At 41.7% G+C, this 27,304-nt stretch overlaps 4 protein-coding genes across 4 annotated transcripts; 1 reads left to right on the forward strand and 3 right to left on the reverse strand.

Annotated features, from left to right (window-relative positions):
• The first annotated feature begins 2,956 nt into the window (after window positions 1-2,956).
• On the forward strand, window positions 2,957-7,183 carry LOC104422586 (ferredoxin-thioredoxin reductase catalytic chain, chloroplastic). The gene is made up of 6 exons (XM_010034952.3): window positions 2,957-3,143; window positions 3,877-3,989; window positions 5,027-5,076; window positions 5,204-5,275; window positions 6,605-6,665; window positions 6,884-7,183. Exons 1-6 carry the CDS (start codon window positions 3,047-3,049, stop codon window positions 6,926-6,928), a joined length of 438 nt encoding a protein of 145 aa, XP_010033254.1. The 5' UTR covers window positions 2,957-3,046; the 3' UTR covers window positions 6,929-7,183.
• A 2,849-nt stretch (window positions 7,184-10,032) lies between these two features.
• Window positions 10,033-11,322, reverse strand: LOC104422587 (peroxidase 63). Its single transcript, XM_010034954.3, has one exon. It carries the CDS (start codon window positions 11,274-11,276, stop codon window positions 10,257-10,259), a length of 1,020 nt encoding a protein of 339 aa, XP_010033256.1. The 5' UTR covers window positions 11,277-11,322; the 3' UTR covers window positions 10,033-10,256.
• A 6,921-nt stretch (window positions 11,323-18,243) lies between these two features.
• Window positions 18,244-19,591, reverse strand: LOC104422588 (gibberellin-regulated protein 14). The gene is made up of 4 exons (XM_010034955.3): window positions 19,414-19,591; window positions 19,296-19,328; window positions 18,738-18,876; window positions 18,244-18,632 (listed from the first exon to the last, which is right to left on the reverse strand). The coding sequence occupies exons 1-4, from the start codon at window positions 19,468-19,470 to the stop codon at window positions 18,448-18,450; spliced, it is 414 nt and encodes a 137-aa protein (XP_010033257.1). The 5' UTR covers window positions 19,471-19,591; the 3' UTR covers window positions 18,244-18,447.
• Window positions 19,592-24,507: 4,916 nt separating this feature from the next.
• Window positions 24,508-25,900, reverse strand: LOC108955644 (gibberellin-regulated protein 14-like). The gene is made up of 3 exons (XM_018863738.2): window positions 25,788-25,900; window positions 25,047-25,158; window positions 24,508-24,815 (listed from the first exon to the last, which is right to left on the reverse strand). Exons 1-3 carry the CDS (start codon window positions 25,842-25,844, stop codon window positions 24,640-24,642), a joined length of 345 nt encoding a protein of 114 aa, XP_018719283.2. The 5' UTR covers window positions 25,845-25,900; the 3' UTR covers window positions 24,508-24,639.
• Between the last annotated feature and the right edge of the window lie 1,404 nt (window positions 25,901-27,304).

The raw sequence follows: 27,304 nt of genomic DNA on the forward strand, positions 1-27,304 counted from the left end.
GAAAAATAAATAATTGTACAAAAAATTAGAAAAATTGTAAAAATTATAAAAATTATCAACGTCAATGCTGACTGCCATACACATAAGATGAACGATATCCATGCCATTGAATCTTGGCCAAAATTAATTGAAAGGACTTCATCACCAAATCATCAAAAGATTTAGGACTAAATTGATCAAATTGAAAGGTTTATGATTGAATTAGTTGTTGTGTAATATGATTATGAATTTTTTTAGTAATTATCTATTTGTGGGATGGCACCAGAATTGGGCTCCTTCGAGGAACCAGCAAAAGGTTAAAGAAGAAGCACTTCGATCCCAAGTACTGCGCAAGATTTTTCTTGGATTATTAACTCATGGATAGGTTACAGAAAATCCTTGATTGACGTTTTGTCTTCAACCTTTTGCAACTTGATTGCTCGATCATAAAGTCAAGAGAAATGAAGAGGTTTTCAGACATGAACTTTGGGATTTCGACGAGCAGCGTGGTGGCGAAGGAGACACCGACAAGAACGACGTCGGAGATGGAAAGTAAAGAGCGACGATGAGTGTCGCAGATCAAACAGGGCAGATGGCTCTCTGAGATCGAGGAAGAAAGCGCTCAACATGATTGATTTTCACGGGAAAATTGGTCTTCAAGGTTCAAATTTCTCATCCCTCGGCTGTAATCCATAGATGCAGTGCAATTGAATTGAATAATAATTACAGGCTTGCTCTTGAGAACTTTTGCGATTATAAGGGGGGTTCCAATTACCCTGTCACTGCATCCATGAAGCTCATTGGCCCTCAGATCATTGTCTAAAAGGATTAAACTCATTCAATTTTTTCTAATTCAGTATTAAACCTTTTAATTTTACTAATTGAGTCTTAAATATTTTTACTTTTTATCAATTGAGACCATTTGGCCAATTCTTGCTAGAAATTACTGACATAGATGCCAACGGTATTATGCAGACGGATGATGTTGAAATGAACATTTGTAATATTTTTTGAATTTTTTATTAAATTTTTATGATTTATTTCTTTCTTCTTTCGTTTGTGGGTGATCAGATCGGTTAGCAAGCCGAAAGTGAGGTGCAACTAGGCACGGTCAAGCCTCAGTGAGGGTTGACCTTGATAGATCTAGCATGGGTGAGGGCAAGCCTTGGCGAGGACTTCCATCTAGCGAGGCCAACCCTCACCAAGGCTTGCCCTCGCCTAGCCAAGCCTCGCCTATGGCGAGCAAGGCCAGCTAGCGTAAAGAAGATAGGACAAAAAAAATAACGAAAAATATATGAAAAATTTGAAAGAATATTATAATTGTCTACGTCAGCACTAGTTGTGTCACATAAGATGTCCAATGTCCCCCGTAAGTGAATTTCGGTTAAAATTGATCAAATGAACTCAATTGGTAAAGTTAAAAGATTTATGAGTTTTTGGACAAATCCCCTCCCCTTTCTTCACTATGAGTATGTTAGGGTTATTCCACATCTTTTTCGAAAAGGCTAATGATCAATTTATAATTACAAGTATGATGAGTAGTCTTACCCTTTAAGCTAATTTTTGGGGTGAAAGAAATGCAAGATCACCCAACATTGGTATAAGGCCTATGTTACCAATAAGGGAAGGACCCAATAGTCACATAGAAGATACGGATTGTTATTGCCCCAACCTAGGGGGCAGATTATTAGGGCTATCATATATCCGTTATGAAAGGAGTCAATAGTCAATTTATAATTATAAATATGAGGGAAACTCTCATCCTTTGACTAGCTTTTGAGACGAGAGTATTAGAGCCTAAATTTCCAACAATAGTTACATGAGAGATATAAATTGTTGCTGCTCCAACCCAAACTCAATATGTGGAAGATTTTGTTAGAATTAACCCACATCAGTTGTGGAAAAGGTCAAGTCAACTTATAATTATGAGTGTAAAAGAAAGTCTTACCCTTTGAGTTGACTTTTAACATGAAAGAAATTCAAGATTACTCAATTGAGTTCATGTGGCTTTTAGTAGGATGGAGAATTTGGGATATGGGAATGGGTATTCTCGGAAGCAAAGCGACGGTTTGGAGTTTGCTCCAACGGCTCGCAACAATGCCACCCTCAAAGCAAACACCGACTCACTTAATAACAGTCTTCGTCTACATACACACCAAACCATCGCTCCTTCATTGGAATGGCCACTGGCCATTCAAAGCACCCGCAAAACCCCCACAATTTTCATTATTATTTTTCCGTATTTATTAACTCATTCCTTTTAGTCACGATTTATTTTCTATATTTTATTTTTGGGGGTTATTGATTAAGAGCAAGTTGTGGCGGCCTCGAACTCCGGTCCGGCCCGAGAGTAGTTATAACCGAAAGTCACTTCCTCCTCCCCCACGACAGCTGAACGGTTGATGCGCTCCAATGCATTTATATCCGACGCACTTCTTCCCAGAAACAAGCTCCGGCACGATTCCAAAGGTCGTGGCCGGTGGACTACTAAGCCAAGATCCGAAAGAGAGGATTTCGTGCGTTCGGACCGGAGTCAGATCAGCCCGGATCGGATTCTCGAAGATCCTGTGACCCGGTACGAGTAGCCATCATTTTCATTACGCTATTTTTCTCCAATAAAAATATCCTCAGGCTCGGCCATGCGTAGGGTGATTTACGATTAGTAATGTCACGAGGTCGGGATCGGGGTCGGGGTCGGTTCGGGACGTGTCGTGCATCAGATTCGCGCGCCACGTCTGTTCCTTGATCTTGTGAAACTCTTGAAATCGACAACTTTTGATTCGAATGCGTTTAAACCCGATTCGATTGATTGGCTCGCGTAATTTCTCGCTTGATATTTTGCAACGTGTGGCGCGCGTGCGCCCCAGGGGAATTTACGGATAAATATCGAATTTATAATTATTTTTAATATCACCAAAAAAGGGCAAGAAAATAAGAGGAAAAAAAAAAGGTAACCAGACGGGACGAAAATGCAAACATATATACAAGACACAACGCCCGGGTTTAATTTCCTTCTCCTTCTTCTCATCCACCGCTTCGGGATTTGCTGCAGAAATCGGCACTCGCCATGACTCTCCAAGCTTCTTCCTTCGCCGCCGTCGGCCTGCCGTCCCTCGCGCCGCGCCTCTGCCGCTCCCGTCGCGGCCCCGTCGTCCGAGCCAAAGGTGCGAATGTCGTCGTCCTCTTCGTTTGCTGTTTTTTTAATATTTGTTTGGCGCTGTTCGGCGTGCCGTCCTCTTCATGCCGGTGGCGTCGGTGCTTTTTTCTTTTGCGCAATCGGATTAGTTATCTGCAGAAGACGAGCTCTGCAGTTTCACTGTTTATCTCTGGTTAGAGTAACTGAATTCATAACATTGGCCTTATGGCTCGAGGATTTGAAGTTTTTTCTTTGTTTTCCCTTGGTTGATGTATAGGCTGATTGGATTTTTTTAGTCCCGTTTAGCTGTAAAATTCGATCTTTATTGCGCTGATGTGTTAGCTGGGGGCTGTGAGATGTTTGCTCATTGTCGATTTTGTATGTGTTCCGGTTGCGGCTTTGAAAGTGTGAAATTTGGTCGGAATTGGGAAATGAGTTAGTAATGCAATTTCTATTTAGGAGTTTCTTACATTGTTTTTAATTCTCTTGTTTGGGAAAAGGAGAAGAGATTCACAGGGGTGAGAGAGAGAGAGGGGGAAGAGATCTAATCCCGATCGAAAAAAGCCACCTTTTTCTCATAAGTTCAATGAGTATTTGCTGTGACTAATTGACTCTCATTCTCTCGTAGTAACTCCGGACTAATGCACATGTCTCGGCTTCAATAGTCAAAAATCAAAATTTGCTGCTTTTCTCCATTCTAGTTTGTCGCTTCTTGCGCTTATTTATTTGCATGTGATGGAACTTTAATGGTTTGTTTGCAGTGGAGCCGTCAGAGAAATCTGTTGAGATAATGAGGAAGTTCTCAGAGCAGTATGCTCGCCGATCAGGAACATATTTCTGCGTCGATAAGGGTGTGACTTCTGTTGTCATTAAGGTATGTAGGACTTATGTACGCGATCAGTTTATATGATTCAAGTCCATTCTTTGCCCCTTCATTTGGGTATGAATTCTGAAAAGCTTCATCACTGTATAGTTTTCTACTTAGCTGATCAGGTTTTTGTGTGTCTGTAACATGGCTGTTATGCTGTGTCTAGGCCTTTGTTTTTGTCATAATTTCAGTTGGATGACACTGATCTGCACCTTTTGGTATTAAGAAGCTGTGATATCAGCCTTCAGATTACTCTCCTAAAATTAGAATCATCATTGCCAATGCCAAACTACAGTTCATTCACTGATACCGGGACTCAACTAGGTCTCAGTCTTCTTCTGATAGCTTGTCACTCCATGTGAACTTAGATTAGTGAAACACCTCCGTGGAATTCAACTATGCAATGCTGCATCCTATTGTATAAATGGGTTTTTCAATTTCACTAAAATATTATAGTTCATCACTCGCTCCATAATTGGTGCGAGTTTGTTTTGCCTATTATATTGAACGAAAACAAAGAATTTTGTAGTTTTAACATGTGTCATGGCCAATTTGAGCTTCAATTGAAACTTGGCTTGAGTAATGGGTGGGCTTCTATGTAGTGTATAATTCAATATGAGCATCTGCTACTGATATCAAAATTAAAGATCTTGACAGATGGAAGTTTTACCATTTAGATATGCAGTAGTAACTATGACGGGTAAAACATCATGCACTCTCATTTACTAAAGAGTAATCCATTTGGAATGTAGGTCACCAGTCTAATTCCTTTATAAAATTCTGAAGTTGCTTTTTCAAGTCAATTAATAAATCCTTCTTTGCATCAGTTAATTGTTCATTGAGATAAAGAAATCCGAGCTCATTTACTGGTGGATTACAAGAATGTGCATCTAACATCAGAGATGAAACAGTGTGTGCAGGAATCCCTAATTGAATGATTATCATCTGTTGCTTCCTACATTATGAGCTTGTTTAGGGCTTGTGAGTGCTTGTTTGCTAATGCTGAATTTGTGCATAGCTAACTTATATTGGAACTTCAACAGGGACTGGCTGACCATAAAGACACATTAGGTGCACCGCTTTGCCCATGTAGGTAATACATGCAAATCAACCTTGCCTTCTCCGGATTGTTTTATTACTTATACATCCATTTAAAAATGTATTTGAAGAGATATACATAGTCCGTGTCATAATCTAAGGTTCAACTCACTCAACCACAGGCATTATGATGACAAACCTGCAGAGGTAGCGCAAGGTTTCTGGAATTGTCCCTGTGTTCCTATGAGGGAAAGGTAGAGTATATTTTAACGCCATTGAGTGATTTTGCCGTACATCAATGTTGTGAAAGTTTACAACATTTTTCTGGTTATGTTTCGCTAGTTTTAATATCTTCCTCTTCTGTTGTAAAACTAAGTTGGCTGAGACTGGGAGTTGTTTGTTGATGGCTGACAATATTAACTGACTATGATAGTAGAATGGTTGCTTCTTCTTCTTCTTTTCTTCCCCCATTTTTGTGACAATATATGGATACTTGTGCCGTCCAAAATACCATGGACATTACAGTAGGTGGGGATGTGCAACCAAACCGATTCTACCCGAGAACCAGACCAGACTGCCTTATTTTGGAACCAGTTTTTAAGCTATAAAGCCAAAACTTTAATTTCTTTTTCCATAAATTCTAACCTTAGCACTCCTCCATCTTTCATCCTTCCTTTAAACTCCTTGCCAATCTTTCCTCTTCTCCTAAATTTTTATGGATGAATGGAGAATGGAGTTTTATAATTTATGTTTTATGTTACGTGTTTGAACTTTTCATCGTTTAAAGTGTACATGACTATGTTTTCATCCTATGGATTGTTGTTTTTTATGGATAGGGATTTCTGTTGTTTATCTTTTACTTTGAATCGTCTTGTTATCCATAACCTCATATGATTTTGCTATAGAAATGGATAGGTTATCGGTAGACCCTGGAACCAAACCGGAAAAAATAGGGTAGGTTTCAGGACCGGTTCTAGGCGAACGGGGTAGCTTCCAGGGTCCAAAACCTGAGAGCTGGTTATAACGGGGTAGGTTCCAGGTTCCAGCTCTGAAACATACCCACCCTGGAACTATCACCTGTAATAGTAGGTATTATCTTGATATGAATAACTTAGATGCTTAGTGATCGTGTGAATTGACTTTATAACCTTAACCAATCTTGGATTTCTTCCCTTTTTAACTTTTTTTGTTTTCTGAACTATTTAGACTGTCATCATCTTACAGCACAATCCAAATTATTAGCAATTGAGTTCCTTTTTGTAATATTTTTCTTTTGGGTTGTTTGGGTTTTTTTTTTTTTTTTTTTTTTTTTGGGGGGTTGGTTGGGTGTTGTTGGTTCGTGAACGATGGGTGAAGCTGTCAGCTACAATAATGAGGTAAAACTAAGGCAGATCCCCCAGAATTTGCATACCACACTGAAGTTGGTCTTTGTAGACCTTGTGTCCATTGTCGTAGGATAGAGATCAACGTTTTCACTTGGTTGCTTTGATGGTACATGAGATTATACATATGAATTTTCCCGCGAAACTTGTCATGGTTGTCCCTCTGCTCAAACTAATATTCTTTCTGGGTAACTCTGGCAGGAAAGAGTGCCACTGCATGCTCTTCCTCACTCCGGAGAATGATTTTGCTGGCCAAGATCAGGTGAATCTGCTAATATCTATGTTACTAAGCACGTCTTAGATCAGTTGAAAATTCAGCTCAGTACCATGAGCTCAATAGACTTCCCTAGGCTTTGGAAGAAGAATGGTGGTCCAGCAGCCACATTCACAGCGATACACGCTGGAATGGATGGATAAAGAAATTGTGCTAATAATCGAGGAAATTCTATTTGTAGATTCTAATTCTTTCCTTCTGCGCAGGCCATTTCATTTGAGGAAATCAAGGAATCTACATCAAATATGTGATGCTCGTCATGAAGGGAGCTACATAAAATATGTGATGCTCGTCATGAAGTTGACTGGTTGCGAGATCTCTACCTGTGTTTGAACCCTTGGAAGAAGAAAATCAAAATACTGGGGACAACGAAAAGGAGCAGCACTTTTTTAGCCCTCCATTGTATATTTTGTACGCTAGCATACTCTCACACTTGTTATCTAAAAATGGAGCTTTAATTTCTTCCACAATTCTTTTATCGCTAAAATCTGGGTACAGGCGTTTTCTGGTCTCCGCTCTCAAATTTGGCTTGTGGTGAACTTTTAAGTACCATGTAACGCCGCATAAATGTATTATTTCGTCATGGAGGATCACTTCCTATCGTCGTGGATCATCATGAGCTAAATGCTTTTGGGTTAATGATCTGATGATCAATTGGCTGTAGTTTATCGCATCACGGGAGTGGATTAAAATTAGTAAACAATATGCATTTGGCTAGACAGAAGGTCGATGTTGCTTAGAGGATTGAATCCATTTTTCAAATCAGTATGCTTCGAGGATTGAGTTTACCTATTAAAACAAAGGGTTCTTCGTTTTCCAAATCCGAAAGCTGACGGTGTGCAGGTAGTCGTAACACTTGTGATGGAGGATCTGATTCTTGTGCAGTTCCTGCGAGTTCTTTAGCAATTGGCTTGGAAGTTCAGAACGTCTTGCAATAAAAAGGATTTGCTATTTTTTTTTTTTTCAGAATTACTCTTCAAATTATGTGATTGTGTAGCTCATATTGTTACAAAGTGATGCTATGCATAACAAATGCACTCAACGTTTTCTCCGTTTTTGGAGAATTTAGAGGGATAAGTATATTATAACTGTCATAAGTTGTGTACGGTGTTTACTTGGTGTCGAAAATTTCTGTCAAATCACTACCAAAAAATTTGAAAAACGATCATTTTAGTGCAAACTCCGATTTAAATCGTAGCACTTTTTTATTAATTTTGAAGCTGATGTGGCTCGCCGGAAAATACAGTTAGCATTTAAATAACAAAACGACGCGGTTTGGTGTGTCTCCCCCAATTCAAAACCCTAAATCTCCGGCCAGTCGCCATCCTCGACGGCCCCCGCGCTCAATGGCCCCGACCCTAATCCCGACAATGGCCACTCGGCGGCCAAGTCGAAGGCCGTGATCTGGCCGATGCTTGGGGAGGCCGCCAACGAGTGCGTCGCCCCTGATCTCTCCCTCTCCATCTCTGATCTCCCCGATAAGTGCTTGGCTTGCGTCTTCCAGTACCTAGGCTCCGGCGACCAGGGCTGGTGCTCCCTTGTGTGTCGCCACTGGTTCGCGATCGAAGGCCAAAGCCACCAGAGGCTCGCCCTACACACCCATTCAGAGCTGCTGGACGTGGTCCTAGCTCGAAGAATTTGAGGATGTTGAAGCTAGTGAAATGTTACCAAAAATTGGGACACGGTGCTACTATGATGGAGGCTGAGTGATGGCGATCAAGCAACAAAAGCCGAGCGACAGCTACTGGTGTTGGGCAAGGATCGAACAAAAAAACCCTAATTTCAATCCAAAAAAAAAAAATCCAAATGAGTTGTGCAACATCGTTTTCTCAAGGTCATCCACTTAGGACGGCAAAACAACGCCGTTTTCTTAAGGATGACGGAAAAAACGTCGTTTAAATGCCTTGTCGATTGATCATGTAATCATTTTGGCCAAAATCTATCATTTAAATGCCTTGTCGATTGATCACGTAATCATTTTGGCCGAAATCTCTCGTCAGTAGTACAAAGTGATCGTTTTTCCTCCGATTTGGCATTTAAGTGATCTGACCGAAACTTTTGACACCAAAGTGAGCGTCATACACAACTTATGACACCGATAGTGTACTTCTCTCGAATTTAGAAGACGCACCGACTATTCGTGCTTCGATCCATTTAAATTGCCAATTTTTCTTGGACGTCGTGTTAACTACGATGAATCTCAAATGATATGCTGACGAATTTAAGCCCATGCACTGGGATGCACCATGCAACTAGTCAAGTACTTCTCCATCATTTGATGCCGAGAACTTGCGATCTTCCGCGTGAGGAGACATGATGGGTCGTTGAATCCTTTCCAAACCAAAAAAGTAGAAAAAAGCAAGCTAAAAGAGAAAAGGCAGAAATTGTGTTGATACGCTGTAAGGCACTTTTCGGATGCTGCGGCCCTTCAACTCCGCCAAAACCGATCCACCCGTCCTCAATTAATGCCTACCCCGGAAATCTATACAGGCTTTGCACGGCTGGCAAAACAGGTTGGCCGACGTAAAACAATACCCTTGAGGTATAAAAAAAATGATCTTTCTAGAAAATTAAACTCGAAATAAATAATTGGCAGATTTCAATGTTAGTTCCCGTGTAAATAATATCATTTCGCCGCGTCACCTTATAAACCGATCTAATGACTGTTGAGTATTTCTCGAAGGAAAATTCTTCATCTGCCGACATAACTAATTAGTTCCTTCGAATCAAATCTGAGTGCACCGTGAGAATGACTGCATTACATAGTTTTAACTTTTAAGCCAATGGGTTCTTAGGAAAATCCTCAATCGAGCTCCATTTTAGAGACTCCTCTCTTTTGAGTAGGCATCATAAACAAAATGAAGATGTACCCGTTAAGCTAGCAAACTATTATTCAGCCAAAATAGAAAAATGAAAAGGAGGGACTATCCTAGATTGGAGACGTTAGAATAAAACTAAAAAATGAAGCGAAAATGTAACGTCCATCTTTCCAATCCACCAATACAATGACAAAGCACGTTCCACTGCTGCAGTTGCACCAGCAGGAAAAACAGGAGAGAGAAGCACTTTCCACTTACCAGTTCTACTTTGTTTTACTAAGGTAACCTCAGGTGTCTTCACCCTAATCTTACCATAATTGGCCTGTTCCTCCCACTCACTAATTCGCCACTGCAAGTGACTTTTTGTCTCAGAAAAGGAGAAGGGCAAGCGGAAAGAGAGGAGAGGACCGTTATTCCTTTTTGACCAAGAAGAAGAAGAACAGGAGCTGAGCTGGGCTGAGCTCTGGTTCTCAAGAACAAGAAGCAACAAAACTTAGAAGCCATTGGCCGGCAAAGAAATTAAGAAACCAACAGCCTTGAAAATGCTGAAAAAGTGAATAATCATCATCTATAAATGCCTTCAGTTCCGGTACAAACATCATGTATACATATTGCCTCATCAGAAAAAAATGAATACAAATATAAAAATCCCACTCCACTGCGTGCTTCTCCCATTATCCTCAACCCCATCTCACTTTCTCAATCACACCCACCAGAGAAAAACAAGAGTCGACAGCGATCGAGAAAAGAAGCGAAGATCTTAATTGATGGCATCGCACCTTCGCCTGATCTCGCCCCTCCTCCCGGTCTGGACCCCGTAGAGGCTCAGCTTCTGCATCGCCCTCGCGAAGTCCTTGAAGAACCGGTCCTGATCCCTGGCGTACATCTCCACGAACGGCCTCGTCCTGGGGTCGCCGTACAGCCCCCGATCCGACGCGAGCAGGCCCAGCCCCTTGGGCAGGTTCTGGTAGTACATGTTGTCGAACTTGTTGGGGGTCATCACGTCGTTGAACACCGAGAGCGTCGGGTCCTCGCCGTAGGAGGCGCAGGCCTTCTGCAGCCCCTGCGCGAACCGCGGGTTGTAGGTCGGGTCGTAGGAGGAGGACTTGCTGAAGCCGTAGATCCCGGAGCTGAACTCCTTGCAGTGGGAGAACCCCACGGTGTGGGCGCCGGCGAGGGCCACCATCTCCTGGGCGGAGAACCCGCGGGCGCCGAAGAGGGAGAGGAGCTCCGACATGGTCATGTTGGGCCGCGGGAGGAGCCCGGCGACGAGGGAGGCGCGGGAGATCCGGGTGTCGCGGCGGCCGAGGAAGACGTCGTAGTAGGGGCCGCCGAGCATGGTGACGAGGTCCCGCGCGGCGACGACGAGGATGTCGGAGCAGGAGACGGTGCCGGGGCAGGCGAGCTCGAGGGCGGTCTTGGCGCGGACGACGAGGTCGAAGGCGTCGCCGGGGAGGGAGAGGTTGATGTCGGCGTCGCGCTCCGGGGGCGGGGCGAGGGGCGCGGCGGAGAGGAGGATGGAGCCGTCGCAGCCGGTGCCGAAGCAGTCGTGGAAGAGGACGCGGAGGGTGGCGGCGGCGGTGGTGGGGGTGGAGATCTGCTTGGAGGTGACGGTGTCCTGGACGATCTGGTGGAAGCGCGGGCAGGACTTGGCGTAGTAGTCGGCGGTGAGGCGGGAGGCGGCGGGCGCGGCGGAGGAGGCGAGGAGGACGGCGAGGAGGAGCGGCGCGATGCGGAGGAGGGCCGGGCAGCGCGGCGGCGGCGACGGCGGCGGCGACATTGTTGTTAGAGAGAGAAGGAGATGAAGAGAGAGAGTGGAGATGTTGGAGTGAGAGTCTCAGTGGAAGAGAGGACTGAGTTGAGGGAGCGGGTTATGCTAATGCTAATGGGGAGGCGCGTGCACGTGGCAGTCGGTGCACCGCCAATCACGGTCTGCTTGCTGGACAAGCAACGGGCCCCACCTTTTTGACAATCATGTTTAGTACAGGAGAATTCCTCCTGGCGGTACAGTAATAATGCCTTTTCTATTTTGCTACGGTTTTGCATTTCGTAATAATTTCATACCGCACAAATATATCGTTCTGATTATTTTCATTTCATTCTATAATTATATTTTGTTTCGGATCTAAGCAGGTCCTTAAAAGCCTTGAGAATATTTTAGATAGGCCGAAGATCCACCCTAGGTGGGAGACCCCGTGGCCTGTATTCCCAGCTAATCCGAGAAGAAAAATATTGGGTTGGCTGCAAGGGGAGTTAGGTGCCGTGTCCCTAAGGCATTGTTTCGGGCGAATCCAAGCAGCCCGCCACCTCTCCTTAGGATGTGGACAGGCATTGGTAGACCTGACTGGAGAGGCTAGACCTCTTCTGTACTATGTTGGAGTTATATTTCGTTTTGCTTTACCAAACACAACACTACGTTAAACCGAAAAAATAAAAAATTTATGGCATTTGAGAACAATGTTCAATCCTTAATTGCAATACAGTGTACCTAGAATTATATAAAATCTCTAAAGTGGAGCCATTTGACCTCTAGATACCACAACTCGAATAACTCGTGTGAGTGCGGTTGTGTTGTAATCACAAGTTTGTTGAAGAGGTTTATTCAACACGCTCATAATTTACTAGCATAATGCTTACAGATGTTAATAATTGATGTTTAAAAGTTGACACCTCTTAAAGCGTAAAAAGGATGGTCGGTTGAAAGTTGTAATGGCAATAATTCAATATGATTGATGAATATTCTATAAAAATTACGTTCATTCTTTTTTAAAAGATTGATCGATGTTTAAAAGTTGACACGACTTGAAATATCAAAAGGATAGTCGGTTGAAAATTATAACGAGAGTGATTCAATATGATAGGTAAATATTCTATAAACATTACATTCATTCTTTTTAAAAGGATTGAAGTCATTGTCAATAAAAGTCATAACAACAGAATCTTCATACGTCAAATCACAAATTCATAGTGAGAGAATGCTAAAAAACAATACGATAAAAGCTTTCCTGATGCCTAGAATCTATATTCATTTTACGCAAATTTAAATTTTAAAAAAAATGAACTTTTAGTGAGTTTGGCTTGAAGTTTCACTTAACTTAATTTCGTGGGCGCGTGTGCACACTAAATCCTCGCTAGACTTTTTTTTCTTTTTAGCAAATAAATGAAGATAAAAAAGAAAATCTCAACTCGCGGGAACGAGCAAGGGACATGGAAATCTAACAAAAAAAGGTTCTCATGTGGAATGCTTTATTTTTATTATTATTTAATTTTCTTTATTGGCTTCTAATGTTGGGCGATGGTGGCGGGCGGTTGCAAATTTGCAATGAGCGGCGCGTGCAGTTGGGGGGTTTGGTGAAAAGCAATTACCGAAACAGCACGGGGAACGAGGAATTCGAAGTAAACACCAGCTGGCTCAGAAGTCAGAACGCAGCGCACGATACGAGGAAGCCTAAATTGGCGGGAGAGCGTGGCAGTAGATGTGATTATTATTAATGAGTATTTAGGGGAAATTCCCCCTTAATTAACTAATAAACCCAACAATTATAATGAGAAAATTGTTTTCGAAAAAAAAAAACACTTTTATTTTTAGAAACGCTGGTTAAGGATCACCGATTTCGGCCACAAGTAGATATTTTCTTTCTTATGTCATCGCCTAAAATCACTGTAGATGCGTCGGTGAAGCCCATTTCACTTTTTCTTTTTTCTTTTTTTTTCCTTTTTTTGGAATGATTATGGAGTACTTTCTATGTATCTTCAGTTTGCAGGTCAGTTTCATATTAATGATCGTACATGCAAGGTCCAATATAAAAACTTCAATTTACAAATGAAGAGAAATCACACACACATATATATAAATAATGTACAAGACTTATGGTCAAACGATATAAGATTACATTTCAACAACATTTATGTGATATTGAGAGTCTAATGACCTCTTATTTGATTTTTATTTTTTCCCCCAAAATCCTAGAGGTTCGAATGACAACTATCGAGATATATCCGATCTAACATTAGATGGACATATTTAGGGTGCATTTGTTTAGTGGAACATGTTATGGAAAAGGAAAATGCTTTTCAAAAAATCATAATTTGGGAAAATAATTAGTTTTCCTTTTTTTTTTTGTTATATATGACCAAAATCGTTCCTGGTGTTTGGATTTTATTTGGAAAATAATTTTAATCTCATAATTTTATCGCAGACAAAAAAAAAATTATGCATGAATATTTTCATTGATTAAAAAGTGTTTTTACTTAACTAATCATTTTTAGTGAACTAGATGAAAATTCGATAAACTAATTCAGACAAAATATTTTTTTTCTTAAACAAATGCACTTTGGAAAGAATCTTTTAACGAGTGTCTTGATGACACGTGTCAAACATTTATTAGAAACAATCCAGTGCCCCGTGAAATGTGAAATAGGGGCAGGGTTACCGACTGTACCTGGTACCCATAAATCCCAGCTAGCTAGTGGGGGCAAAAGCATCTGAATTCGGGCGCGTATTTGGTGGCTCCCATGCCAGATCGATCTCTCTAATGCGGCTATCTGAAGGCAACATTGCCACCCCTCACAACATTATTTCATGAGCTGTATAATATGGTGCCAAAAAATCATGAGAAATAAATAAAAATAAATTGACAAACTAATAGAAGCATAGCGCTTGAGTAAATCCTAAATGCGGCCAATGAAATATGATCGGGACCAAAATCGCGATGAAAAAATAGTAAGCCGCCCGAAGCTCGAGTCCTGATATGTTGTCAAGGCTGCCTATAATGTAAATTTCACGTCGGTAACTTTTGGGATTGGGGTTTTCCGTGGAAGAGTGCCATTTGAGCTTGGCCCGGGCTTTTACTTTTCCAACATGGCCCATTGATCATAAGCGAAAAGTGAATCCTTTTTTGCCTTTTTTCTGCCCTTTTCATTTTTCTCTCTCTTTGGGAATTTACATAATGTCAAGCACCAAAAAAAAAAAAAACCAAACAAATATTTCTGGCTCTTGATAAGTTTAGTGACATGGATCTGTCAATGAAATGACTGATTAATGTTGTTTATGTTCATGTGCTCAGCGGTCCCACCCATGCCTTCAATTTCACAGCTCATCTATGCAAATATTGCTCCCCTGTATCTTCGTAATTTGTTTTTTTGAAAAAAAAAAAGGAAATAATTTTTTTTTTTAAAAAGAAGAAGAAAAACAACAAACTCCAATGCCGACACCTCGTTGCTGGTTTTAATGCAAGGAGACAGTTGTGTAATAAAATCCCCGGTTCCCACTAGACGACGCCCTCTCCGTACATCGACGAAAATAATTTCCGTGTCTGTTTATACATTTATAGCAGGAAAAAACATTTAATTTAATCGCTAGCTGTACATCGGCCCCTTACCTAAATTATTGAAAATGAAAAATAATACTTAAAAAAATTAAAAAGCTGTGCAAAAGATTGAGCTATTATTTTATGTCTTAATGTTCGTAGATCTTGAAAGGTCTGAGGGGTTAAAAAAGTGGAACTTGAGAGGAGAACAGATATACGACTGGATTATTTGCGAAGGAAGAAATCCACACGATCCACATTTATAGTACTTTTTTCCTTTGGAGCTGAAAGTGCACAAATTATTTAATTAATTGCACCAAACCAAGTACTGATTTAGTCAAGGTAGATCCTAAAGTTTATCTCGATATCAAGTACGAGCGCTTCTGGATAACCAAGGCATCCCAAAGAGCGCATCCACACAATGACATTAAAATCTTAGGGCCAGCAACTTGCCCAACAGCCAGATTCCCGATTTTTTTGCTCGGTTTAATCGGGCCGGACGAGAATCGCGTTTGGTAAATTTTTGTTCAAGAACAATTTTGACAAGATTTGAGAATCAAAAAAATTTGATTCTCGTCCGAGAATCAGAAAAAGAATCGAAACGGTAAAACCTTGTTCTTCTCTTTCATCATCTCGGTTGCCATTCGCCATCGCCCGCCGCCGTCCGCCGCCGCCTGCCGCCGGCCGCCGCCGCCCGCCGCCGCCGCCGGTCGCCGGTCCGCCGCCGGCCGCCGGTCCGGCGAGATCGCCGGAGGCTCGCCAGGCCAGGGCGAGGTCCGGCGAGCTCGCCGGAGGCAAGCCCAGCCACCGGCGAGGCTCGGCGTCGCCAGATCTGGCGAGGCCCAGCCTCGCCGGTGGCCAGGCCGGCCTCGCCCAGCACCGGCGAGGCTGACCTGGCCACCGAAGGGGCTGGGCAAGCCTCGCCGGTGGCCAGGCGAGCCTCGCCAGCAGCTGGGCGAGGCTCGGCCTCGCCAGATCGGGCGAGGTCGAGCCTCGCCCAGCTGCCGGTGAGGCTCGCCTGGCCACCGGCGAGGCTCGCCCAGCCCCGCCGGTGGCCAAGCTGGCCTCGCCGAGGCTGGGCGAGGCCAGCCTGGCCACCGGCGAGGCTCGGCGGGGCTGGGCGAGCCTCGCCCAGCTGCCAGCGAGGCTCGGCCGACGAAGGCCGACCTCGCCGAGGGCTGGCGGCGCTCCGGTGAGCGTCGCCGGCCCTCGTCTGGCCGGTCGCCGGTCCGGCGACCGGCCAAATGAAGAAGAAGAAGAATAGGAAAAAGGGGAAAAAAGAAAAAGAAAAATAAAAAAGAAAAAAAAAGTAAAAAGTAAAGAAATTATTTAAAATTTATTTAAAAATCAAAATAAATTATTTAAAATTTATTTAAAAATCAAAAGAAATTAATTTGGAACTTAATCAATTAATACGATACCAAACGCAATTCTATTCCGTAATAAAAATTTTGAACAGCTACCAAACACGTGTTTTTACTCTGAATCGCTTCCCGAATAAAAAGAAAGCACCGCCTATTAGAATCCGCTCCCGAACAGAATCGTTACAAACGCGTTCTCCAAGCTGCCGACGCACTTTTTGCACGTCTAGCACCCGTTCCTCTCGACCATGGTGGTCAAGGTATCCACAGAACCACTCCATCACGGCCAACTCTCTGAAATTTTTTGATGAATGTGGAAGTTGATTATCTCTGGTTCTGACTTGCTTTATTATGAATGAAAACTGATCAAAAGACATTTTTCTTAATGAGATCTGATCGTGGAGCTAGTGCCTAGCAAAGCCTGATCTAGCCCGCAAGCATACATATACACTTTCTAAAGCCCAAAGTTGGGGCTTGTCCACTTAGGTTTGTTGACTCCGGCTGAGCTTGATTATCTAGCAGGAAAATTTATAATTTTTTGAAAGTACGAGGAAGTCCTTGCGTGAGAACCTTTAGATTCAGGAAGTAAATTGATATGGGTACCCGATAACATAAAGATTTCGATCCATTTCTTGAATATAATTCCTATTATTAGCGGTTTGTTTCTTCATGTACACTAGATTGTGGAAAGTAATATTGCTAAGTATACATACTCAGTAATTATAATTTATCACTTAAATTGAAAAAAAAAAAGGTAGCCACTGGAGTTTAAGCTCCCATTTCGTCAGCCCAGCCCAGCCCATACAGGGTTGGGCCGAGCGAATGACTGTCTGTTAGCCCGGCCTTTTTCCGTTGGACCATATAAATGGTCGGGCTGCTTCTTGGGCCCCGGGTGAAACAAAGGGAACGGTCCTGTATTAGGCCGTAAGTTTCTTGAAATTTGTTGTGATGTTACCTTAATCAATTGTAAATTCGATCACTCTCATATGTAGTATATTAACGTTACCGGTCACAACTTATCTATACTTATCTATACTCATCGTAATTCACCTTTGCTTACAGCTAATATTTTACTTATGTGGAAAATAATTTGGTTAATATTACAAAAAATCTCAATTTGATATATCTATGACAAATTTATCCAAAATTAATTTTACCCAAAACCGGTACACTTGTAATAAATTTATCTTTTATTAATTTATGTTAAATTTTGTTGTCAAACTGTTGAGTTGAATAATACATGGTAGTTGATTTGGTGTACCGATTTGTGATTTTGCTCTTCATTTGTCGCAATTATGCTAGTTTTGTGAGTTTTTGCAGTATTGATTGAATTTAATGAAGGGTATATTTATCACAAATGTACCGGTTTGGAGTTTTTGAATGCCAAAAAAATAGTTTGTGCATAAATTTATCACAAGTATACAATTTTATGATTTTTTTTTTTATTATTTGTGATAAATTTATCACATGTGTACTAGTTTAAATTTTTTATAATCAAAAAATTAATTTAAAATAAATTTGTCACAAACATACCAATTTGGAGTTTTTCATGATATTAACCCATACTAATTTGATTTCGGAGTTTGCGACTTGAAAGCATTAACATTGAAGCAATTAGCCAATGGTATAGTAATAGCTAAAAAGTACCACGAATTGTCATAAGCGACATTATCCGTGTGTGGCCAATAGTATAGCTTCTAAATTTCCATAAAACACTCCGACCAAAAGTATAAAAAATTTGCATAAACAACCTGTATTCTTTTTTCTCATATTTTTAATTACTTAAAACGCTTGTTGTATTTAGATATGCGTAAAATTTTCCTTTAATCTATGATATTTGGCAGCCTTATGGTGTACTAATTCTCTCTATATGTCGGGTAAAGTACCATATTTTTCAAAAATCGTTCGTCGATCGAATCACGTATTTTCCTATACTGGAAAATTATAAATATTCAAGTACTCCTTTTTCCCCACGTTTACGTACGGATGCTGTATTAACTGTAGTGTTACCAGAAGTTATGCTGTGAAAACCTGCTTCAATATCAATGGCGGATCAATGAAGGAGCGACCACCGAAACGAGATGAAAGATTGGTGATTTCATAGAAAGTGAAACAACCCAGATTACAGAATCACGCAGGCAAGCCTTCTTGGCATTCAGCAGAAGTTCAGCAAATTCTCAAGCGGAAAACCATTGGTTTTTCCCCGCCCCTGTATTCAAAACTTTTATTACGAGAGTCGCGAGATGTAGCAGCAGCTGAGGGAGGAAAAGGGTCGAGCACTTCACGGGCACTTGACTCTGTTGCCGTGGGTGGTCATGTCGGTGTAGCACTTGCCGCACATCTCCTGGTTCCCGTACGTCCCCGGGGGCACGCACTTGCACCGGTCGCAGCACGTCATGCACGCCCGCATGCACAGCCTCTTCCTGGAGTGGAGCTTGCACCTCTGGTCGCAGAGCGGGATGCAGTCTGCGGAGACGCGGACCGAAGCGTTCGATGAGATGCCTCAGCGAAAGAGGGCACGACAGGAAAAGACAGAGATCATGGGAAGGTCGGGAGGGGGAAGATCGCTACCTGCTTTGGACTTCACTGGAGGTAAAGGTGCGGATGTGGGAGTCTTCGCTGGTGGTGGTGTCGTCTTCGATGGAGGAGATGGCACTTTGGCCGGAGCAGGAGCTGGCACTGGGACCTTGGCATACGGTGGAGACGGAGCCTGCAACAAACTTCTGCGTTCAATCTCTAATTTCTCGGAAAATTCATCCAAGTTACGTGTAATCTAGCAACGCATTAACGTGATTCAACAAGAAAAACAAGAATGCAACTAAAGTTGAGGATAAGGGTATGATGCGTCTTCCACGTTGAAACATCTAGGGACTTGGACTTTTCTGAACAGTTAGTGCAGTTGACCTGGTTGGCTAATCTTGTCTCTTTGTGAACACTAGACTTTTCCATTGTCTCTCTTTGTAGAAAGTACTAAAAAGACCAAGTCGTGAAGTGGGGCAATATATATATTTTTGCTCAGTAGTCAGGTAAATGAGAGCATATCTCTAGAAGGTGAAAGCTAGCAAGCGAAGCCCAGTTTCTGCTGAACAACCCAGCACTGTTTCCTACTCACAGTATTCTACACATTACCTTCATCTTGAGTTCCTCATCACTGGATGAAACCTGTCAAAAGATGACAGCGATTTAGACCACAGAAAAGGCACGCCAACCCACAAATAGGAGGGAGGGAGAAAGAGAGAGAAAGTACCCTTGTGGTTATCAACATGAAAGTGGCCACCAAGAAGAGCACGGCTTTGAAGGCCATGGGGAATGGCAACAAGAGTGGCTGAAACTCGAAAGAGATGAGATCAAAGAGCTTCTCTTCTGGATGATTACTTCGATGGAGAGAGCAACAGTATTACAAGCCTTAAATAGAGCAGAGCTCACAGAGAGGGGGAGAGAGAGACTGAGTGAGGAGGGAGTGAGATGCTACGAGACGAGGCGGTGTGGGCGGGGTTCAGTCAAGTGCATGCCAGTTGGGCGGAGTACAATAGTCATGGTCTTTGATGTCAGAAATCTGACTTGTTAGATTAGACCCCACATGTCCCGAGATCTGTCTCTATTATCTCTTTACTAGTATGGTCGAGCTCTACCCAAGTTTTTCTTCTTTTTTTTATCCCTGTACAGCGTGCACGAGGTCTCTCCTTTGGTACTTGCAGCAGTGATTCTCTTCGACAGCTATCCATTTTCCCATTTTGCAAGATAACAAGTTGATGTCATTTTTATTGATAGCTCTGATCTCTCTCTCTCGCCCCCCCTTCTTTTATACCAGGGAAATGCTGCATTTCTTGAATCATGTTTTCACAGGCTCGAAGTTTGGTAATGGTAAGTGAAGATGGACGGCACTGATACGGCAAGTGGCTTTGCCCTTGCTGTCAGATGCCAGTTGTATTAGCTGTTTTCACACTCTTCCTCCTCCTCCCTCTGCTCTGAATACTTATGGGATATGGGGGGATAGTTTTTATATCTATTATTCTTTTCTAAGCACCAGGGCTGTACAATAATGTCTGTTCAGAAAGGACGGCGGGAAGAGTCTTTCTTCCCTGCATTGTTTTTTTCTATTTACAGTAAGTCAGATTTTGGTTCTTGACAGATCGTATTATATTGACACTAGGATTAATCTAGAGTGTCCTCCAAGGCTGATGCTAGGCCGACCTTCCCCTGAAACAAAACCGAGATTTGAGCAGTAGGACAGTGGGATTCTCTCGTGTTCTGCTCTTCACACACACTCTCTCTCCACATGTGATGTCATATGCATTGTCTCCCTGAGATGGTCAGCGTGCGTTGTTAGGTTTTGTGGTTTTGTTTTTTCTTGGCGGGGAAGATGTTCGGTGTGCTAGGAGCAAGAGAGAAAGGTTATAATTAATTTTCAAGTGAGGCATGAACCTGGAAACTTCTCCCTGCATGTGCATTCGCCGAATTGTAGATTGGATTTCGAGGCAGGTAATATGCTAGGGCATTCTGAATGCTAGCCTTACCCGGATGTATTGTTTGAACTGCTTCCTCCCTCTCCCATCATGTTAGCTGTCTCCGGCTCAAGTAACATGTTAAAGAAGTCGAGGGCATCTAAAATACTCATGCTATACGACTGGTCTCCGCATTGTGGGAGTTCAGATTTTTCATGTTATGTACAACGATTGAGAACCTTTCGTTTCGATAGAAATGCGCAAACTCTTTTCCACTGTTTTGGGTCGTTTGAGAGTGATCTATGTGTTGGGGGAATAAGGACAACCCAAACGATATTGGGTTAACGTAGCAAAATAAAACAATCTCCCTTCATATACAAACCTAATAGGACTAACAAGCAGGCAATCACAAGGCAATATTATGTGGAAAACCTCCTTGGTGCGAGGAGATTAAAAACAACGAGATCAGAGTCCATTCAAAATCTTCACTAACAACAAAATTGAGTGAGCAGAGTTCTTTTTTAATTAATATTAGAGGTATATAGAAGCAATAATATTAAGACGCCATTCTTGACGATACACTTGAACTTTATAGAAGATCAATGATAAATCTCACTAATAAGCATATTCAATTCAACCTACAAAAAACCTAATGTAGGAAGCGGTGCACAAATTGACCTCCAATCGTTAGCTTGATTTAAACCGGATAGCATCTCTTTCCGAATTTTCTGTTCTCTCTCTCTCGCTAGTGCCTCACACTAATAATTTTTTGTGGCTACCACATTAAAAAATAGAGAAACCCTATTTATTTAGGCAAAATATAACCTCCCATTATTTCTTCATATGGATTATTATATGAGCCCAAGTTTTTGGGCTTATATTTTATTGGATTTTCTTCACAGGGGAGTGAACCCAGTCCAACACTAAGAACCTACAATGCTAGACTTGTCCTCTTTCATTAATGATTCATAATGAACGGGCAAAAAAAAAATTGTTGAATTCATTTTTAATCACCATAGCTAATGGAGATGCATCTGCATTCAATTCCTGGCCAAAAGAAAATGGCGACCTCAAGCTTTTCACACTGCTTGTAGTAGAGAGTTCATCTAGGACAAAGCTAAATCCCCGGACGCTGCTGGATCTCCAGGATCATCACTTCACTCATTGTCGATCTCTCGACTTGACTTGTCTTTCGGGCTCTTTGCAGAGGACAAAATCTCCCTCCATTGAACAAATTATCCGCGCATTCAAATGAATCTAGTGGAGTTCAAGAGATTCAAGCTTGGAATTCGTCCAATTTGATGGTTTATAAGGATCTGAAGCGGCGCTCCAACGTCGCATATGAGAAGGTTGATTGTTAAACCATGAACTACAGATCTCAAGGATTATTGGATGTTGTCAGTCACATGCTTATATCTCTTCATTAAGTTTGCAGATTTCATAGGCGCCGATGCTGTTAATCTAATGATTTGCGCAAATACTTTCTTGATCCCAGCTAACAAATTCTAGATGGCCGCATGATTGCAGTTGCTTGCGAGGAAAATATATTGGCAGATGCAGAAGCTGATTGAAATGTTCAATTATGAGTTAGTTTGATCATTTTAAGAAGTGAAGGATGCGCATGATAATCATTCCATTTTTGTTCCAAAACTATTTTTCTGTTGTAGATTTGTTTCTAGAATAGAAATATGTTTGGTAATGTAATTTCATTTTTCTATTTTTGTAACAAATTATTAGTCAAAAAATAGATTTGGAACAAAAATAAAAAGTAAAAAATTTCCACTTCTCTATTTCTAGAACAGAAATGAGAAATAAAAATTTTTCTCATCACTCGTCTTTGCAACTAGCCAACCCCCCACCCATTGTTGCTGCCCACCACCCACCACCGCCACTCCCCCCACCCCCCGCCGGTTACCGCCAGTTGCCACCACCACCCCACTACCCCCGCCATCACCGGTTGTCACCGTCGCTTGCCTTTGCCGTCCATCGTCCATTGTCGGTTGTCGCCGTTTGCCACCCACCACCTCCACTCCCCCCATTGCCAGCCGCCCACTGTAGGTCGTCGTCGGCCACCCTCCGCCGTTTGCTACCACCTAGCAAGGAGAAATTTCGTGTCATTATCATGCAAATTTCTACTTTGAGAATAGAAATTTTGTATCGTTAGCAAACACATATTTTTGCTTAGAAACTCATCTAAGAATAGAAATAGAAAAATCTAATTTTATTCTAGAAATTAATTTCTGGTTAAAATAGTTACCAATCACGCCCCAAAAGACTTTTGCTTGCCCAAAGACGAAAGGCTTTTCTTTGACAAGTGAAACTATGCCTTTATTGTTAAAAGACTCCAATATGTCGTGCACGTGATTTTCATGATAACACTGTCGAAAATTCTATCCGTTGTATCGAGTTGTAGGTTAGTGCCGACTGACAATGGACCACGACTGGTTTCATTCGTATGCTTGTGATAAGATGAGGCGATTGTAATGAGGAAAGCACTAGGTGGTGCTCCAAGAATAGCCGTGATTTTAGTGAGGAACAAAAATGTTACCTAAATTCTAGAAATAATTGCGCTCAAAGCTTTTCTGCCTAAGATACGGAAGAACAATTAAACAAGCTTTTACTATAGGCTTTGGGCCATAAAAGAAGTTCTCTAAGAAAGTTTCTGAGAAATTTGATGAATCGCCTGGTTGATTTTCTATTCATGAACGGCATAAACAACATGTTGTTATTGCAATTGATTCGTTGGAAAAAGAAGGAACGAGAAGGAACTAATTACGCAGGATTGAATTAAACAATAGAATATAAAAGTAAAAATGACTTGGTTTAGCTAACTAGCTACTCTCAGCTTATGCTAGAGATTGATACCCAGTTGTGAACAAGCCCAAAGTCAGGAACAGGAAGAGGAAAGCCTTGAAAGCCATTTTAGAGACAGAAAGCGCGTATGTGTAAAGATGATGAGCAAAATCGGACAAAAAATTTGCTATTGATAGTGAAAATCTTCGTCGAGAAATCGTTACTTATGAGTTTCCATAAGTAGAATTGCAGTAAACTAAAGATCACTTCTACCCCAGATAAACACATATGATGAGTTAGAATCAACCTGTGCCAACTTGATGCATCTGAGTTCGGGCACTCTGGGCTCGATGGATTTGTTTAATTGCAGCCATACATGGTCTTGAAAATGGTGTAGATTCTGTACATTTCATGTATACCAATGAGATTAATCCCGAGAGTCAACGATCCAAATTGCATGCGTGAATGGACGAGAATTTAATTTAGTTGTGGAGGGTCTAACCATGAAAAGATCTCATCCGCAGGTTTTTGCGTAACACGGCGTAAGTGTATGGCATGATCACTATTTGCCTCCATGCTACGCGTGCAGCGGACCTAAGATTCTAAAAATCAGAGAAGGAGAGAAATATCGCATGCATCCATTGCATGCATTCAAAATGTGTCTTGCGAAGTTCAAGAGATTCGCACTCGGGATTCATCAAATTTGATGGTTTATAAGGATGTAGAGCGGGGCTTCGTCCTCGCATATGAGAAGGCAGATTGTTAAACTATCAACTGCAGATCCTAAGGCTTACTGAATGAGTTTTATTCTGTTCTTTACACCTTCAGGATTTTGTAAGTCATAAGCTTATATTTCTGTAAGTAGTGTGGAGATTTCGTTAGGAACGCAATGAATAGAGGAACTCTCTTTCAATCGTGCCGACACTGTTAATATAATGATACGCGTAAATATTTCATTAATCTTGACTAACACACTACAGATGGGGAAGCTGGTTGAAATCATATGTTCAGTTACCAGTTAGTTTGAATATTTTGAGGAGTTAAAAGACCGTGTGTATGCTTTTGCTTGCCCAAAGATGAAAGACTTTCTTTGACAAATGAAAGTTTTACACTTATTTTATTGTTCGTCCTTCCATATGGAACTTATTACATGATCAAAGCAACTCCAAGTACCAGTACAACACAATATATGAAGTAAAAAACCACGACCACATCCAAACAACATGAAGCGATGGCTAATAAGGGCAAGCGGTTTTCTTTCCGTGGATGGAAACGTAGTCCCAGCCAGGGCACTTCGTATAACCTTGGGGCACGCACTCGTTGGTCTTCTTGCAGCATGCCGTGCATGGGGTCATGCACGGCCTCTTCTTGCGGTGCGTCTTGCAGAGCTCCTCGCACTTCGCCACGCATCCTGTGTTTTTGGGGAAATTAGACAGGAATTTATTACACTGCCGGAAATGAAAAAGAAAAATGAACCGAGAACGAGGGAACAGATGGTGAATCCTTGTTCGAATGCAAATTTGTCGCATCATCACGACACTACTTGTGGACACTGTTATTTTCTGCTGACGCATGTAAGTTTTTCGATCTTTTTCGTTTCCTTCTCTTTAAGGGCAAGGGATGAGTTGATGCTATTATTTACCATAGGGCTTGACAGGGGGTGCTCCAATGGGAGCCTTCACTGGTGGGTGAACTGGCGGGTGAACTGCCGTGGGAGGTTTCTCTGGTGGGTGAGCTGGAGCCACGGTTGAACTCTGCATCAAATTACAAAGGATGTTAATCTTGAGACTCTTACTTTCTTAATACCGGTATGTCGTGCATGCGATTTTAACGATAACACTGTTGACAAACTTTATCCGTTGTATGCATTGTTGGTTAGTGCTGCCTGACAATGCACCACAACGCCCGTGATAAGATGAGACGATCGTAACGAGGGAAAGGATCAGTTGGTGCTAGAAGCATAGCGTTGATTTCAGTGATGAACGAAGATTTTAGCTAAATTTTGTAGAAATAACTCTGCAGAAATCCTTTACCCCTAAGAAACGAAAGAACAATTAACCAAGCTTCTACTATAGGTTTTCACCATAAAAAAGAAGTTCCCACTGGATTTCAAGCATTTTAGCACTGAGCTCAATGCTCATGCTCCATGACCACTCCTTAGGTAACTGCATATGTATCTGAGAAGCCTAATGAAATTGCCCGGTTGGTTTTCTCTATTCATGAACCACATAAACTACGTGTTACTATTGACATTGATATGGAAAGTGAAGGAGCTAAATAAGCACGAATGAATTCGAAATAACATAGAACAGAATATAAAAGCGAAAATGACTCAGTTTAGCTAACTAGCTACTCTTAGCATATGCAAAAGATTGATTGATACCCCAGTTGTGAACAAGAGCAAAGCCAGGAAAAGGAAGACGAAAGCCTTGAAAGCCATTTCGGAGACGGAAAAGCGTGTATCTGCCAAAGGGATTGTTTTCTGCGAGCTCTTGTTGACAATGAGCTAAACCGGGTGATGAATTCGCTATATATAGTGAAAATTTGGTCGAGAAAGGGCAATTCACAAGTTTCCATGGGTGCACCTGCAATGCACTAAAGATCACATCTACCCCAGAAAAATACATGGCGAGGTAGAATCTACCTTTGCCAACTTGATATGCATCTGGGTTCGAACACTCTAGGCCCGATGGATTTGTTTAGTTGCAACAATGCGTAGGCCTTGAAATCAGTGCAGATTTTGTACATTTCAAGTTAAGTTATTAGCCAGTGTCGAGTTGAGTTAATGAGACTAATCCTGAGAGTCAAACATATTCCGTGCATGAGCAATCGGTTTAACCTTAAAGGGTCTAACCGAGGAAGATCTTATCCGTAGGTTTCTGAGCAATACGACATAAATGAATTGTATGATCAGTTCTATGTGCCTCCATGCTACGTACGAAGCCCACAAGAAGACCTTGTTTTGAGCAATCTCACGTGGGAGAAATTAAGAGAATGCCAGCACAATCTCATAATAGGATTCGCTGGCTTTCTTTACACAATTTGACCTAGGTTTCATATGGAGCCGAACGTAACCGCCGCTCTCTCAGTCTTAGGTTCTTATTCCTTGGTAAACTTGCTTTCTTTCATTGGTTAATTAGATCATTTGAGAGCCATCCATTCTAAACACGTGTCTATTTGACAGTGCATACTAGAGAATTAATCAAAATCAATTTAAGTAGTTTTTTAACCCGTCTTCGTTATCATAAAAAAAAGGACCTCGACCCATTACTCTACATTGATCTAATTTGTTGGGTGAATTTTTTCGTGTTAAAGGTGCCGTTTTGTGATGATGTATGTTGTCATCAACCTCGATCCGGCTCAAGCACGACTTGAAGAGATGGTAATTGTGGCCAAGGTTGTGTAATCCGAACGCAAGAAAGGCATGAAGGTGTGACAATATGACAAATAGTTAGGTCATACGAAGGACCGATGAGCTGCAACCGGGAGGCTAATTGTAATATCCAGTTCACGCAAAGTAGGGTTTTAGGTTAGGGCTCTCAAGTGACTTCCACCGGTCGTGTTCTAACCTAGGATTGATAACACTTTTTAAGTAGTTACATGTGGCAGAGACCGTAACCTCCTCTCTTACACTTCGTAATGTGCTCTTTGCAAATGCAGAACGTGATTGACATCATCAGAGGATAAGATTGCCAAGTCACAATGACAGATAATGTGCAATTAATGAGTTCAGACCCTTTTTTATTCTCTTTTGAGGGGAGGGAGGAACTGCAAAACAATGGCAAAGTTTTATTAGATGTATGCTTTCACTTTCTCATGTCATGCGAACTCCTCTTGCTCGGTTATATATACAAAGAGGATGCATACAGCCTTCCTATGCGGTGATAGATCGGTATGTTG

Source organism: Eucalyptus grandis, chromosome 10 (assembly GCF_016545825.1).
Source record: "Eucalyptus grandis isolate ANBG69807.140 chromosome 10, ASM1654582v1, whole genome shotgun sequence".
In the NCBI taxonomy this organism is placed as follows: Eukaryota; Viridiplantae; Streptophyta; class Magnoliopsida; order Myrtales; family Myrtaceae; genus Eucalyptus; species Eucalyptus grandis.